At 49.6% G+C, this 17820-nt stretch overlaps 1 protein-coding gene across 1 annotated transcript in view; it reads right to left on the reverse strand.

The window, feature by feature from the left end:
- zgc:174356 (uncharacterized protein LOC100137120 homolog) overlaps positions 1–17247 on the reverse strand; it is a 113587-nt gene extending 96340 nt beyond the window's left edge. The window contains exon 1 of the mRNA XM_038815000.1: positions 16988–17247. Coding sequence (XP_038670928.1) covers positions 16988–17089 — 102 coding nt within the window. The 5' untranslated portion in view covers positions 17090–17247. The remainder of the gene's footprint in view (positions 1–16987) is intronic.
- Between the last annotated feature and the right edge of the window lie 573 nt (positions 17248–17820).

Below are 17820 nucleotides of genomic sequence, written 5' to 3' on the forward strand. Positions count from 1 at the left end.
CCAAAGCGACAATGCTCGGCATTGACCTCAAAGAAAACTATCCCAAAGACCTAGAGATCGCTGTAGAGAGGATTCCCAACAAGAGTTTTAAATCTGGTACCAAGTCAAGGGGATCTCCAGGGGTACAGCTACAGTAATGTCATCAAGGGAGTGGAAGCAGCCAATCGTATTGAAGTATTCTCACAGGCAGCAAACCATGAAGTTAAAAGCACTGAATCACTTCACTGATAATTTAAATTTTCTGATGAATTATTATGATTTGGATTAAGATAATAGCTAAAATAAACAAATTTTTAAAAATATTATGGAAAAATATGGAACTTTATCACGATGGGAAATCCTTACATACCACAAATGCAAAATTTGTTTTCAAGGCAAGTTGAGGTGTTAAGCAGTCATTAAGATATTACACTTAAAAAAATCCAATTACAGTTCATTGAGCAACATGCAACATTTTCATGTGTTTCTAGTGAGATTAATAGCAGACGTTTGTCCAAGTCATGATTGTGCAAGGATAGCCTCTGGCGGAACCTATAAGTTCACCCTCTGGAGAAGTGTAGGATCATTTTGGTGACTTCTGATGAAGAGTATTGGTGAGACCACATCTGGAGTACTGTGTGGGTTTTTGGTCTCCAAAGGATATACTTCCTTTGGAGGCGATACAACAAACATCCATTAAATTGGTCCCCAGGAAAAGGTTGTTGACCTATGATGAGAGGCTGAGTAAATTGGGTTTATATCCTCTGGAGTTTAGAAGAATGAGAGGCAATCTCCTCGAAACCTACACATTTCTGAAGTGGCTTGATACGGTGAGCGCTGAGATGGTTTTCAATAGTTACGGAATCTAAAGAACAGGTGCACCATCCCAGGATAAGGGGCTTATCATTTGGGAGAGAGGCGAGGAGCAATTTCTTTACTCAAAGGGTTGTGACTCCATGGAATTCTCCACCCAAAAAGGGTTGTTGATGCTCCATCATTGAATACATTCAAGGCTGGGATTGGGGAACCAGGGAAACCCAAGATCAGATACAATCACATTGAATGGCGGTGCAGGCCCAAAGGGCCGTGTGGTTTACTCCTGCTCATATTCCTTATGTTCGGTATTAATCTGTGCATGTGCAGACTCCCAAAGTTGCCGCCAGGTTCACTGGAGTAATGACCACAAGACATAGGAGCAGAATTAGGCCACTCGGTCCATCAAGTCTGCTCCACCATTCGATCATGGCTGATATTTTTCTCATTCCCATTCTCCTGCCTTCTCCCCATAACCCCTGATCCCCTTAATAATCAAGAACCTATCTATCTCTGTCTTAAAGACACTCAGTGATTTGGTCTCCGCAGCCTTCTGGGGCAAAGAGTTCCACAGATTCACCACCCTCTGGCTGAAGAAATTCCTCCTCATCTCTGTTTGAAAGGATTGCCCTTCAGTCTGAGATGGTGTCCTCTGGTTCTAGTTTTTCCTACAAGTGGAAATATCCTTTCCACATCCACTCTATCCAGGCCTCGCAGTATCCTGTAAGTTTCAATAAGATCCCCATTCATCATTCAGAACTCCAAAGAGTACAGACCCAGAGTCCTAAACCTTTCCTCATACAACAAGCTCTTCATTCCAGCCATTATTCTTGTGAACCTCCTCTGGACCCTTTCCAAGGCCAGCACATCTTTCCTTACATACAGGGCCCAAAGCTGCTCACAATTCTCCAAATGGGGTCTGACCAGGGCCTTATACAAGCCTCAGAAGTCCATCCCTGGTCTTGTATTCTAGCCCCCATGACATGAATGCTAACATTGCATTTGCCTTCCTAACTGTCGACTGAACCTGCACATTAACCTTAAGAGAATCGTGAACAAGGACTCCCAAGTCCCTTTGTGCTTCTGATTTCCGAAGCATTTCCCCATTTAAAAAATAGTCTATGCCTAAATTCCTCCTTCCAAAGTGCATAACCTCACACTTTTCCACATTGTATTTCATCTGCCACTTCATTGCCCACTCTACCTGCCTGTACAAATTTTTCTGCAGCCCCCTTGCTTCCTCAATACTACTTGTCCTTCTACAGATCTTTGTATCATCTGCAAACTTAGCAACAGTGCCTTCAGTTCTTTCTTCCAGATCATAAATGTATGTTATGAAAAGTTGTGGTCCCAGCATAGGCCACTGAGGTACACCACTGGTCACCAGCTGCCATCCTGGCAGAGACCCCTTTATCCCCACTCTCTGCCTTCTGCCAGTCAGCCAATCCTCTATCCATGCCACGATCGTACCCTTAACACCATGGCCCCTTACAATCTCCTCAGCTATATCTTTAGAATCCTGGAGTATAGTCCATCTGGTCCAGGTGACTTATCCACCTTCAGACCTTTCAGTTTCCCCAGAACCTTCTCCTTAGTGGTGGCCACTGCACTCACCTCTACCCCGATTCTCCTGGGGCTCTGGCATCCCACTGGTGTCGGCCACCGTGAAGACTAATGCAAAGTAACTATTCAGTTCCTCTGCCATTTCTTTGTATCCTATTATCACTTCTCCAGCCACATTTTGCAGTGGTTCAATGTCTATTTTTGCCTCTCTCTTACCTTTTATATATTGAAAAAAACTCTTCCTATCTTCTTTTATATTACTAGTTAGTTTCCACTCATTATTCATCTTCTCCCCCCCTTGTTGCTTTTTAGTTGTCCTCTGCTCACTTTTAAAGGCTACCCAATCCTCTGGCTTCTCACTAATCCTCGCCACTTTGCATGCGTTTTCTTTTGCTTTTATGCTGTCCTTGACATCCCTCATCAACCATGGATGCCTTGTCCTCCCCTTAGCATGTTTCCTCCTCCTTGGGATGAATTTCTGCTGTGCCTCCCTAATAACCCCCAAAAACTCCTGCCATTGCTGTTCCACTGTCTTCCCTGCTCGGCTCCTTTTCCAATCAACTCTGGCCAGCTCCTCCCTCATGTGTTTGTAGTTACCCTTATTTAATTGTAATACTGTTACATCTGATTCCGGCTTCTCCCTCTCAAACTGCAGGGTAAATTCTATTATATTGTGGTCACTGCTCCCTGAGGGTTCCTTCACCTTAAGATCCATAATCAAGTCTGCCTCATTAAATATCACCAAATCCAGAATTGTCTGTTCCCTAGTGGGCTCTGTCACAAGCTGCAACAAAAAAAACCTCTCTTAAACATTCCACAAATTCCTTTTATTGGGATCCACTACCAACCTGATTTTCCCAGTCCATCTGCATATTGAAGTCCCCCATGGTTATTGTGATATTGCCTTTTTTTACATGCTTTCTCTATCTCCTGATTTATTTTCTGCCCCACATTCTGACTACTGTTCGGGGGCCTGTACATAACTCCCATCAGGATCTTTTTACCTTTGCAATTCCTCAACTCTACCCATAAGAGATTCTATGCCTTTAGATCATATATCGCTCCTTGCTATCGATTTAACTCTATTCCACACTAACAATTCCACCCCGCCCCCTTTGCCCATCTGCCTGTCCTTTCAATAGGACACATATCCTTGTATATTTAGATCCCAGCCCTGATCCCCTTGCAGCCACATCCTTGTGATGCCCACAACACCGTACCGGCCAATTTCAATGTGCGCAACAAGCTCATTTACCTTGTTTCGTATACTGCGCGCATTAAGGTACAATACCCTCAGCCCTGCATTGACTACCTCCCTTCTCACACTTTTGCTCTGCCTGAGGGCGATGTTGTTCCCTTATTTTAGTTCTCTATTTCCCCTTCAGTTATTGCACCTTCTAATCTAGCGCTCTGGTTCCCATCCCCCTGCCGTACTAGTTTAAATTCTCCCGAGTGACACTAGCAAACCTCCCAGTCAGGATATTGGTGCCCCTCCAGTTTAGATGCAACTCGTCCTTGTACAGGTCCCACCTGCCCCGGAAGAGATCGCAATGGTCCAGAAATCTGAAACCCTCCCTCCTGCACCACTGGTTTAGCCATGTGTTTAGCTGCACTACCCTCCTATTGCTAGCCTCTGGCACAGAGGCACAGGAGTAATCTTGAGATTACAAGCCCAGAGGTCCTGCTTTTTAGCTTACTGACTAACTCCCTGAACACCTTCTGCAGGACCTTGTCACTCTTCCTGCCTAGGTCATTAGTACCTATGTGTACTAGACCTCTGTCTGTTCACCCTCCCCCTTTCTGCTGTGTTCGTTCAGAGATGGCAAACACCGACAGTCTCTGCATGTTCAGCATTGTTACCAATGCAACGTTGGTGTGGTTACACCTTTGGGTCGTCTCTTACTCTACTCTAATTTATTTCAACTTATATTTCTTTGTGCACTGTCAGAGATGAATGTCAACTCCCAATACATGCAGGAGAGTCCAGCCCTGCCATGGTTCAAATAAGATGTGGAGATGCCAGCGTTGGACTGGGGTGAGCAGAGTAAGACGTCTTACAACATCAGGTTAAAGTCCAATATGTTTGTTTCAAATCACTAGCTTTCAGAGCACTGCTCCTTCCTCAGGTGAATGAAGAGATAGGTTCCAGAAACATATATACAGACAAAGTCAAAGATGCAAGACAATGCTTTGAATGCGAGTATTTGCAGGTAATTAAGTCTTTACAGATCCAGAGATAGGGGCAATCCCAGGATAAAGGGGTGTGAATTGTCTCAAGCCAGGACAGTTGGTAGGATTTCACAAGCCCAGGCCAGATGGTGGGGGATGAATGTAATGTGACATGAATCCAAGGTCCCAGTTGAGGCCGTACTAATGTGTGCAGAACTTGGCTATAAATTTCTGTTCGGCGATTCTGCGTTGTCGCGCGTCCTGAAGGCTGCCTTGGAGAATGCTTACCTGGAGATCAGAGGTTGAATGACCTTGACTGCTGAAGTGTTCCCCGACTGGAAGGGAACATTTCTGCCTAGCAATTGTTAACCTGAGGAAGGAGCACTGCTCCGAAAGCTAGTGATTTGAAACCAACCTGGTGGACTTTAACCTGGTGTTGTAAGACTTCTTACTTGGTTCAAATAGCCAGGCAAATAAAGAGATTACCTAGGTTAGTAATTTATTTTAGTCAGTGAGCTATTTTATGCCTCCATGAAATGCCACTGCAAAAGCATGCCAGGCCTCGTTTAAAGTACGAAGTAAATGATTCATTATTTGTGTAAATGAAAAATCTAGTTTTCTTATAGATTACAGTAGAAACCTTTCATCAACCTTGCTTAGGCAAAATAATACCGATATTGGAATTCTCTTAAAACAATGCCAAATTGGTCAATAATTTTCAGATATATGTGGCATTGCTTCTTACAGATATATAAACATGTTCCAAGTTTATTAGCAGCTCTTCGTCTTCTTCGGACAGAATACCGTTTTTAATTCAAGCCTGCAAATTTTAATTAACTGGTCCAGAAAATTCAAAAAGCTTCAAATACATGAAACGAAAACCACAATAAAATCTGCACGTTTTTGAAAATAATGTTTCGTAACACTGTACCAGGACTGACTTCGACTGGAGTAGGCAGTTAAACTCCCAAATAGAAAAGGCTAGTAAATCAAAACTTATGCAAAGATTACCTACGAGAGCACAGGCTATCAGCTGCAACCAGGCTGTTTGCTAGTTATGTGCAACGCTGCTGATCCACAGATAAGCCAGGAAGTTTGGTCTGACAAACTAATCAGATTAAGCATGGTTGAAATATCAATTGTGAGCACTAACGACTTGGATGAGATATGAACAGTGAGTCACTGAGTAATTCTAGGCACCAAAAACACAACCATGCCTTTGAACTGGCTTGATTGACCATTCAGTCTTCTTGGGCTTATTGAGCCAGAAGCAAATACTTGTTGACTTTCCCGGAATTTTTAGCTCACTTCCAATGGATCTGCGAATTACAAGTCACAACTGACAAATTGAAACAACTCTTTGAAGGAATAACGGAAAAAGGAAGCGCAATGGATGTTGTGTACGTGGACTTTCGCAAAGGTCTTTGTCACATAGAAGGCTGGTTGATAAAATTAAGACCCACTGAGCAGTATTAAATGCAGTGGATGGGGTGGAGCACACCCATCATGTGGTGAGTCACCGAGAGCCCCTCACTACCTCTTTTAGGGAAGATCCTCTGCATTAATGCACTCAGGCCTTCCCTACCTGTGGGAACTGTTGTCCAATCGTAAGCCAGCAGATCTATTGGACAACAGGACCACCTGTCCAAGGTCTAGGCGATGGGGACAGAGTTGTGGTTTGTGGAGGGGGGGGGGGGGGGGGGGGGGGGAATGTGGGTTCCCAAGGGAAGAGGTTGGCTCTCAGCAGTGCCCCTCTTCCTGATGTCAGGTCCCTCCACCATGCCTTTGAAACGGGAGCGCACCCCAGAAGCCCACAAGCAACCCACACCAGGTTTGCGCGTCACACTCTCTACATCTCACCCACCCTTGGGTTGAACGCAGCAGAGGTAGTGAGAGGCCCTCAAGGTGAACATTAATTGCCCAGTCAAAGGGCTCAACTTGATGGGTGCAGGAAGGCCTTAATTGTGATGGAGGCAGGAAGGTGGCAGAATTCCCACCTGATTGAATGCCCCTCCGACTCCAAACAGCATGGGGAGGGCAATAAATTGTGCCCATTGCATTAAAGGCAGCACAATAGGAAGTTGATGAAAGAATAGAAAACAATAGTGATTAATGGGAAGTTCAGTTCTGATGTAAGGTGATTGATTTAAACCATTAAATCATTCCTCTCTCAACAAATACTGCCTGATTTGCTGATTATTTCCAGCCTTTTCTATTTTATTTGGAGATTTGTTCAAAATTTAAATATGTTTTGATGAAGAAATAGAGAAGAACTATTTCCACTGAATGGTAGGTTGGTAACTAAAAGGCACAAGTTTCAGAACAATAACAAAAAAACAAAGCATATGTGTCGGACTTTGTTTTTTTTAATAAATTTAGATTACCCAATTATTTTTTCCAATTAAGGGGCAATTTAGCGTGGCCAATCCACCTACTCTGCACATTTTTTTTTGGGTTGTGGGGGCGAAACCCACGCAGACACGGGGAGAATGTGCAAACTCCACACGGACAGTGACCCAGAGCCGGGATCGAACCTGGGACCTCAGCGCCGTGAGGCGGTTGTGCTAACCACTAGGCCACCGTGCTGCCCTGGACTTTGTTTTCTGTATGCATGTGCAGACGGACATTAGGAAAAAAACCTCAAGAGGCTGAATTTTAAGGATGGTTGGGAACTGCCCGAGACTTAGTCCCAGGAATCAGATACCCAGGTATGTGTCAGGGGTCCCAGGAAGGGAAGGATAAGGAAGGCCTGGGGAGTCACGTTGGGGGGGGGGGGGGGGGGGGGGGGGGGGGGGGGGGGGCGTGAATGGGGTCTCAGGGGATGGGCCAGAACGAGAGGTGATGGGCCGGAGTGAGAGGGAGATACAGAGATCACAGGGCCTTAAGGGAGGGTATCCCCAGTCAGAAGGGGGTCCTGGAAAGTGCCCAAAAAGTGATCGCAACTTGATGGGTGCAAAATAGTGTTTCAGTCTAAGACCAGCACGCAGAATGCAGTCATTAGTTGAACAGTCAAGAACTCAGAAGGTTGCTCTCCACAAAATATTCCTCACCCAGTGATAAAAAGGCAACACAAGTACTGCATTTAGGAAAAGCTGGCTCGGATTTGGGATGGAAGGGGCGAGATATGTTATGCCTTAACCGGTCCTGTGGAGGACCTATATGTTAAAGAAAAGACAGAGAAATTAATGGTGCAAAAGTTGAATTTTGCCTTCATTCGGCATCATTGCCTAATGAACATGAGGTTTTCCAGGAAGTGATTGACACACAAAAAAGTGACCTTTCCTGCAATATGCAACTCAGAGTGGTCAACTGATTGGAAAGAATTAAATTTAAGATGGAAAAACTGGTTACTGGTGTGTCTCTCAGTAGAATTTCAGATCTGTTAGCTTGTTACAAGACTTTCCTTTTGCTGGTCATCTTAACCTAGCAGATGTACCTTTATAAGTAGAAAATATATTCATAGCAAGAGTCTAAGAGACATTATCCAAGTTAAACAATGGGGCGATATCAGCCATGGGCTGGCAGCGGTAATTAGAACATAGAACATTACAGCGCAGTACGGGCCCTTCGGCCCGACCCGTGAAACCATCTGAAGCCTATCTGACCTACACTATTCCATTTTCATCCATATGTCTATCCAGTGACCACTTAAATGCCCTTAGATTTGGTGAGTCTACTACTGTTGCAGGCACTTTGCAAGCTACCTGAGATAACAGATGAGAATTAAACCAGTTGGATCAGAGTAGTGTCACTTGCATGCAAATTGGGTTCAGCCAGGTTACAGGATACAGGATAAACCCCTCGACTGAAGGGCTCACTAACACCATATCCCAGAACTTAACACAATCGTCTCGGCTGATCAATATGACCACATTGCTCTCAAGGAACAAATGGCACGGTGGCACAGTGGTTAGCACCGCTGCCTCACAGCTCCACGGACCCGGCTTCTGACCTTCGATGACTCCTTGTGCGGGGTCTGCACATTCTCCCAGTGTCTGCGCAGATTTCCTCCGGGTGCTCCGGTTTCCTTCCACTGTCACAAAGATGTGCAGCTTCAGTGGATTGGCCATTCCAAACTGTTCCTTAGGGTCCAAAGGTTATGTGAGGTTACAGGGTTAAGGGGATGGGGCGGGAGAGTGGGCCGAGGTAGGGTGCTCTTTCGGAGGTTCAGTGCAGACTCGGGGAGCCGGATAACTTCCTCTGCACTGTAGGATTTTGAGATTCTAAAACAAAGAACCCCACCCCCGCATGCATGCAGACCACCCCCCCCCCCCCCCCCCCACAACACATGCACAAGGAGAATTCCCCTCCCCCAACACAGACAGAAGGAAGGCACTCCCACCCATCGATAAGTGAAACCCATCCCAATTGAGGGACCCTCCTTGACAGTGCCTCTGGCACTGCCCCAGGTGACTGGGTAAAGGTGGCAGTGCCATGCTGCCAGAGGGCAGTACCAAGGTACTGCCTGGACATGTTCCTCTCGCCCAAGGGCAATACTTACCTCGTTCCAGTTTTTAAAAATCTGGTGTAAACTTCGTGAAGTGAGGTCACGTGAGCGAGGGAGGGATATCATATGGTGGGGAAGCCCTATGGTGAGATTATATTTAAATGAGGTTCCCGACCGTTCTGGGCAGGAGCCTCGTTAAGTCACCGACAGGAGGGGTGAATTTGACAAGATTTTGCAGGTGGGATCCTCATTTTGCAACTCCCGTCGGATTTTGCACCCACATCACAGTTTGCTCCCGCATAGCCAGAGACTCGGAGTTCAGTCCGCTCCCAAAATTTCTAATTGCTGTCTCCAGCAGGAAACAAGGCGCGATCCCTGCCGGCTCAGGGGTGGTTCGCACCATGGGACCCGAAGAAGTCGGCAAGGCCGGATCCTGAGATATCACAGAATAACACTGCAGCTTCTCCCAATCGCTGGCTAGGCCCCACCCCAAACCTCAGAAATGGCTGGCAAGGCCCCACCCCAAACCTCCAGAGTGGCTGGCAAGGCCCCACCCCAAACCTCAGGAATGGCTGGCAAGGCCCCACCCCAAACCTCAGGAATGGTGGCAAGGCCCCACCCCAAACCTCAGGAATGGCTGGCAAGGCCCCACCCCAAACCTCAGGAATGGCTGGCAAGGCCCCACCCCAAACCTCAGGAATGGCTGGCAAGGCCCCACCCCAAACCTCAGGAATGGCTGGCAAGGCCCCACCCCAAACCTCAGGAATGGCTGGCAAGGCCCCACCCTAAACCTCAGGAATGGCTGGCAAGGCCCCACCCCAAACCTCAGGAATGGCTGGCAAGGCCCCACCCCAAACCTCAGGAATGGCTGGCAAGGCCCCACCCCAAACCTCCAGAGTGGCTGGCAAGGCCCCACCCCAAACCTCCAGAGTGGCTGGCAAGGCCCCACCCCAAACCTCAGGAATGGCTGGCAAGGCCCCACCCCAAACCTCCAGAGTGGCTGGCAAGGCCCCACCCCAAACCTCCAGATACGGCTTCAACGTTGGATCATTGCCCCATGCATCGCATTGAGGATCTTTATGCAAAATTGACAGGTGGATGTTCATTCACTAAACTCGATATCATAGAATTTACAGTGCAGAAGGAGGCCATTCGGCCCATCGAGTCTGCACCAGCTCTTGGAAAGAGCATCCTACCCAAGGTCAACACCTCCACCCTATCCCTATAACCCAGTAACCCCGCACCCAACACTAAGGGCAATTTTGGACACGAAGGGCAATTTATCACGGCCAATCCACCTAACCTGCACATCTTTGGACTGTGGGAGGAAACCAGAGCACCCGGAGGAAACCCACGCACACACGGGGAGGATGTGCAGACTCCACACAGACAGTGACCCAAGCCGGAATCAAACCTGGGACCCTGGAGCTGTGAAGCAATTGTGCTATCCACAATGCTACCTTGCTGCAAAAAATTATTTCATAGGATGTGGGCTTCGCAAGCATTTATTGCCCATCCCTACTTGCTCTTGAACTGAATGACTTACCAGGCCAGAGTCAACCACATTGCTGTGGGTCTGAAGTGACATGTAGGCCAGACCAGGTAAGGACAGCAGATTCCCTTCCCTGAAGGGCAATCGCAGTAATCATTAGAATTTTAATTCCAGATTCAAATTTTCCCATCAGTCGTGGCAGGATTTGAACCTGGGTCACCAGAGCATTATGCTGGGTCTCTGGATTACTAATCCAGGGACAATACCACTGCGCCATCAGTTGGATGCAGCCTCCCAAAAATATATTACAGTAAATACACACAGAGCACTTTAGGAGTACACCTGGTTGCCTTTCAGGGGTCCTCTGCCTGTGCTATATTTCAACGTGTAATGGAGAACATCTTGCGTGGGTTTCTGCATGTCGTGATCTATTTAGATGGTGTGCTGGTTGTGGTAGTATGACTAGAGGTACTACGGTACCTGGCAGTGTGAGCTACTATTGGTGGAGAAGGCTCGCTGCTCATTGGCCCAAGTGCTGCTTCCTCATTGGTCAAGACGAAGGTAGCTCCGCCCAATGAGGCAGGATATAAGAACCCGTGTTTCCCATCAGCCATCGTTCTTTCTGTACTCAAGCTGCTGTGGAACCATCTTGTAGATTAAAGCCTTCAATTCGGACTACTCCTTCGTTTCAGTGGTTATTGATCGCGCATCAATTTAATCTACAGGTTTTAAAGGATGGAGCTCCGCATCCAGCCGGAGTGTCTGCGACTCAGCCCCCATGCAGCTAATGCAGCAGCCACATTCAAGCACTGGCTGGCTTGTTTTAACAGCTAGGTCAGTACGGCAGAAAACGTACCGACGAGGGAGCAGAAGCTACATATCCTCCACTCGTGCGTCAGCAGTGCCATCTATACGCTCATCGAGGACACACCGACTACGATGCAGCCGTGGAACTGCTCAAAGGACACTTCATCCGGCCGGTAAATCAAGTTTACGCTCGGCACTTACTGGCTACGAGGCAGCAAATCCCTGGTGAGTCGTTGGACAGTTTTTACCGTGCACTCCTCGTACTGGGGAGGAACTGCGGCTGCCCACAAGTGTCTGCTAATGAGCACACTGAACTCCTCATCTGAGATGCTTTTGTTGCGGGCATGCAGTCCCCACAGATCTGCCAGAGACTATTAGAAAGGGAAACCTTGAGCCCCACGGAGGCACGGGCCCTCGTTCACTCCCTAGATGTCGCGAACAGAAACACCCGCTCATACGTCCCCGACCGCGCGGCGGCCCACTGTGCAGCGTGGAATTCAGCCTCCCTCTCCCCCACGGACTTGGACTCACCCAAGGTCTGCGCCGCAAGACGCCCCGAAAAATCCGCTGGGCCACACTGTTTCGGCCAGGTGAAACACTCCTGACTGCGTTGCCCAGCCCGATCAGCAACATGCAAGGGCTGCGGGAAGAAAGGCCACTTTCTGTCCGTCTGCCAGGCCAAGGCAGTCGCTACGGTCCTGGGCAGCGACCACGGGACTCCGGGACTCCGCCCCCCCCCCCCCCAATCTCCAAGGGCCCTGTGCGGCCCGCAAACCTCTCTGCCCCCATCCCCCAACGCCATGTGCGGCCTCCGGGCGTCGCCACCTTGTGCTTCCGACGCCACGTGCGGGGGATGGGCGCTGCCATTTTGTCCACCCCCTGCCAATGTGCGACCAATGGGTGCCGCCATCTTGGATCGGCTCCGAGGACCCCGGCGTCGGTGACTACGCACCGCCCGATGACGATTCCGATTTTCTGCCACGACTCGCTTCAGTCACTCTGGACCAGTCTCGGCCCCGCACCCTCTCTATGGCAACAACGAAGGTCCTGCTCAACAGGCACGAAACGATCTGCCTACTGGACTCCGGGAGCAAGGAGAGTTTCGTACACATTACCACGGTAAGACGCTGCGCTCTCCCTGTCTATCCCGTCAAGCAAAAAATCGCCCTGGCCTCTGGCTCCCATTCGGTGGAAATCACGGGGTATTGTATAGCGGACCTCACGGTCCAGGGAAGGGAGTTTAAAAATTACAGACTCTATGTCCTCCCCCACCTCTGCGCGGCCGCACTCCTGGGGTTAGACTTCCAGTGTAACCTCCAGAGGCTAACGTTTAAATTCGGCGGCCCTATACCTCCCCTCACTGTCTGTAGCCTCGCAACCCTCAAGGTGGATCCCCCGTCCTTGTTTGCAAACCTCACCCCGGATTGCAAACCTGTCGCCACCAGGAGCAGATGATACAGTGCCCAGGACCGGGTCTTCATCAGGTCCGAGGTCCAACGGCTTCTGAAGGAAGGGGTAATAGAGGCTAGTAACAGCCCCTGGCGAGCACAAGTTCTGGTGGTAAAGACCGGGGAGAAGAATAGGATGGTCATAGACTACAGTCAGACCATCAACAGGTTTACGCAGCTGAACGCATACCCTCTCCCCCGTATAACCGACCTGGTCAACAGGATCGCACAGTACAAGGTCTTCTCCACGGTGGACCTCAAGTCCGCCTACCACCAGCTCCCCATCCGCGTGAGCGATCGCAGGTACACTGCGTTCGAAGCGGATAGGCGGCTCTACCACTTTTTAAGGGTTCCCGTCGGTGTCACAAACGGGGTCTCTGTCTTCCAACGAGAGATGGACCGAATGGTCGACCGATACGGTTTACGGGCAACCTTCTCGTATCTCGATAATGTCACCATCTGCGGCCACGATCAGCAGGACCACGACACCAATCTCCGCAAATTCCTCCAAACCGCAAAACTCCTATATTTGACTTATAACAAAGACAAATGCGTGTTCAGAACCGACCGCCTAGCCATCCTCGGCTATGTAGTGCGAAATGGAGTGATAGGCCCCGACCCAGAACGCATGCTGATGGAGCTCCCCCTCCCCCACTGCTCCAAGGCCCTGAAGCGCTGCCTCAGATTCTTCTCGTCTTACGCCCAGTGGGTCCCCATCTTCGCCGACAAAGCCCGTCCCCTCATCCAAACAGCCACTTTCCCCCTGTCGACGGAGGCCCGCCAGGCCTTCAGCCGCATCAAAGCGGATATCGCAAAGGCCACGATGCGCGCTATAGACAAGTCCCTCCCCTTCCAGGTCGAGACCGACGCATCCGACGTAGCTCTGGCAGCCACCCTCAACCAAGCGGGCAGACCCGTGGCCTTCTTCTACCGTACCCTCCATGCTTCCGAAATCCGCCACTCCTCAGTCGAGAAGGAAGCACAGGCCATAGTAGAAGCTGTGCGACATTGGAGGCAATATCTGGCCGGCAGGAGGTTCACCCTCCTCACAGACCAACGGTCGGTGGCTTTCATGTTTGACAATGCACAGAGGGGCAAGATAATAAACGACAAGATCTTGCGGTGGAGGATCGGGTTATCCATCTACAACTACGACATCTTGTACCGTCCGGGGAAGCTCAACGAGCCTCCCGATGCCCTGTCCCGCGGCACCTGTGCCAACGCACAAGTGGACCGTCTCAGAGCCATCGACGTGGATCTCTGCCACCCGGGGGTCACCCGCTTCTTTCATATTGTAAAGACCTGCAACCTGCCCTACTCCATTGAGGAGGTCAGGACAGTCACGAGGAAATGCCACATCTGCACGGAGTGCAAGCCGCATTTCTACCGCCCCGAAAAAGTGCATCTGATAAAGGCTTCCCGTCCCTTTGAACGCCTCAGCATGGACTTCAAAGGTCCCCTCCCCTCTACCAACCGCAACAGGTACTTCCTCAACGTGATTGATGAGTACTCCCACTTCCCGTTCGCCATCCCCTGCCTTGACATGACCACAACCATTATCATAAAAGCCCTCCACAGCATTTTCTCCCTGTTCGGATTCCCCGCTTACATACACAGCGATAGGGGGTCCTCCTTTATGAGTGACGAACTGTGTCAATTCCTGCTCAGCAAGGGCATTGCCTCAAGCAGGACGACCAGTTATAACCCCCGGGGTAACGGACAGGTCGAGAGAACGGGAGGGTCTGGAATACCGTCCTACTGGCCCTACGGTCCAGAAATCTCCCAGTCTCCTGCTGGCAGGAGGTCCTCCCAGACGCCCTCCACTCCATCCAGTCGCTACTTTGCACATCTATAAATCAAACTCCTCATGAACGCCTTCTTGTCTTCCCCAGGAAGTCTTCTTCAGGGACCCCGCTCCCGACCTGTCTGGCTGCCCCCGGGCCCATCCTGCTCCGGAAACACGTGCGGGCGCACAAATTGGACCCGTTGGTCGAGAGGGTCCAGCTGCTCCACGCTAACCCGCAATATGCGTATGTGGAGTACCCCGACGGCCGACAAGACACGGTCTCTCTACGGGACCTGGCGCCCGCCGGATCCCCGCCATTGCCCCCGGCACCAGCCCCACCCTCCCCCCTCCAACCGCAACTGCTCCCCGCATGCGCTCCCCTCCCTGGCCCGCCAACCCCCTCACCCGCGCCGCCTACAGGATCAGATGCCCCCCCCCCCCATGGCCCGGCCCTCACCAGCTCCGTCTAGGGGTGTGGAAACCTCCACAAGGACCGGATCATCGCTCCCGGAGTCATGGACGCCCGCACCTCCAACATATCTCCGACGAAGATCCGCCGGTCGCAGAGGATGTCCAAGGCCCCCGATCATCTGATCGAGTCGATATGAACTCTTAATGGACCTTTTTTTTCTCTCTGACTCTGTAAATAATTTGCCGTGTGATAACACAACTCTGTATATAGTTACGGGCCAGCGGGCAGCCGCCGTTGGAGAGGTATAATCCCATATCACTAGTCATACTACCAGTAAATTGGCCCACCCGCACCGGACCACCAGTCCTGGCTGGACGCCCCCCGGCTTCTCAATGAGCACCCCCCCTCCCTCCGCCCGGTTCCTTTCTCAACAAGGGGTGAATGTGGTAGTATGACTAGAGGTACTACGGTACCTCTAGTATTGTGTGAGCTACTATTGGTGGAGAAGGCTCGCTGCTCATTGGCTCAAGTGTTGCTCTTTCATTGGTCAAGACGAAGGTAGCTCCACCCAATGAGGCGGAGTACAAGAACCCGTGTTTCCCAGCAGCCATCATTCTTTCTGTACTCAAACTGCTGGGGAAACATCTTGTAGATTAAAGCCTTCAATTCGGACTACTCCTTCGTTTCAGTGGTTATTGATCGCGCATCACTGGTCACGGCAGCAGCTAAACAACGGCACCTGGAGAACCTTGAGGCAGTACTGAAGCATTTCTCCAAGTCTGGTGTCTGCTTAGTGGGTGGCAGGTGTCTTCAATGCTAGGGAGGTGGTCTACCTTGGTTACCGGGTGGACCGCAAAGGTTTACATCCCTTCACAGACAAGATGTGCGCCATTCAGCAGTCCCCCAGCCCGATGGTCACTTTGGAGCGTTGTTCCTTTTTAGGACTGGTCAACCTTTAATGCAAGTTCATCCTGAACTTTACGACCATGTTGGCCCCCTTACACCTTCTTTTGAAGAAGAATCGAGAGTGGGTGTGGAGGAAACCATGGGAAATGGCTTTTCTGCAGGTCAAGGGACAGTTATCATCTTCTGGGTTCTTCCCCGTTTACATTCCCTTCGTCTTCCTGTCCATGACATCTTTCTCAATCTCCACCTATCGCCAACCCATCCAGACTCGAAACGTTCGTTCCCTTCTCTCTCCACAGATGCTGTCAGACCTGCCGAGATTGTCCAGTATTTTCTGTTTTTGTTTCATATTCCAGTATCCACAGTAATTTGTTTTTATTTTATTAATTCTAGCCTTGGTTATGATTTAAAGAAAGGGCCCAAAACAGGCAGGTTTTTTTACCCCCTCCATGGTTTCTGATACTTAGTAACCCACCTTAAGGGGGATTGAAAACTATGGATAGCAAGACTGGTGCCGTCACTTTAGGTGATAAAGCATTGACTGCAATTTCCACAAGTTAATTAATGGACAGGCTAGATTAAGGGGTTGGTTAAAAATAAACGATCCCGCTGCTTTGTATCCAATTCCAAAAGCTTTCAAGTGCAAACTTGAGAGGGTGTAACAAAGTAGCTATAGGAATAGAAAATGCACGGAAACAAATGTTAAAGGGGAGGGGGGAGGGGGAGGCAAAAGTACAATGTTATGAAAACATCAATTAATAGATCACGTTCTGCAGGTGTTTCTGGAGAATGTACAATGCGGTTGCTTGAACATGGGGCCAGCAATCCAAAAAAAATTGCGAGGCAATAAATATGTTGACACATGGGACTGCCAGCAAGTCGGAATTCTTGGAATTTTCACCTGATTTTAGCCAGTCGGTTAAACCATCAGCAAACAGACGGCTGACAGGCCGTGGGCGGCGATGCAGGCGCGCCGGCCGCCACGGGTGCAGCCTGCAGTCACAAAATGCACTTGTTTTTAAATGAGTATTTTGACACCGTCGAGCCCCAACGGAGGGGAAAGGACTGCAATTAGTCAAAACAAACTTGCAAGTTCTGACACCAACTGGCAAAAAGTCACCCCCTCCCCCGACGCAAGAATATAACAGACAAACCTGTCACCCACCTTGGCCAAAACGAGCCGCTGTAAAGCGAAGCTGCTCAAAAAGGTCGACGCCAAATAGAGGAACATCACCGGCTCCACGGTGATAATGGCCCTGAGATTCATTCGGGTTAAAGCTTTAGTCGGGCACCAGAGTTTAAAACTTACGGAGAACCGAAATAAATGTTTTCAGGACCAAACTGGTCATGGGATCACATGATAATGGGAGGTGTGGAGGTCGCACACGCTGCGAGGGTCAGTCTGTCAATCAGTCCTGCAGTGCTCGCGCGCGGACAGGTGAGCACACACACACCTGGAGCGTCCCGCCCAGGTTGTCCCTCGTGCAGCCCAAGCTACTGGGGTAGCGAGAAGGACCGTCATCCGCGGTGTTTTTATTCAAATCTATAAGTTTTGTTTTTTTTGGGTGGGGGTAGCGAGCACTGCGGATGACGGTACTTCACAAGACACATGTCCTTACATCCAGGAAGGATGTTGCCGAGCTTATTGTGAGTTGTATTTTTTTGGTTAAATCGCGCGTGAAACGTCTTTTTCGTTCTTATTTCCTGGAGGCCCAGTTCAAGAGTTCATAAAGTTGTGGTTTCCCCCATCTGTGCTCGCACGCTTGTCGCTGCGTAGGGGTGACAATTGTCAGTCATCGCGGTCACCGAGGCCTTCAGCCTTGACCTATGAAACTCTCTCCAAAGACAAACTGTTTGTGCGTGAATAGGTTTGTGATCTGACTTAACTCCTAGAAACACCCTCCCTTCCATTCCCCTTGATATTACAGCAGTCATTCTACACGCCTGCATTATAAATCATCAGCCACTTTAGTTGCAGCGATGGGGAAGCTTCCAGAA

The sequence above is a fragment of the Scyliorhinus canicula genome, chromosome 1 (assembly GCF_902713615.1).
Source record: "Scyliorhinus canicula chromosome 1, sScyCan1.1, whole genome shotgun sequence".
NCBI lineage: Eukaryota > Metazoa > Chordata > Chondrichthyes > Carcharhiniformes > Scyliorhinidae > Scyliorhinus > Scyliorhinus canicula.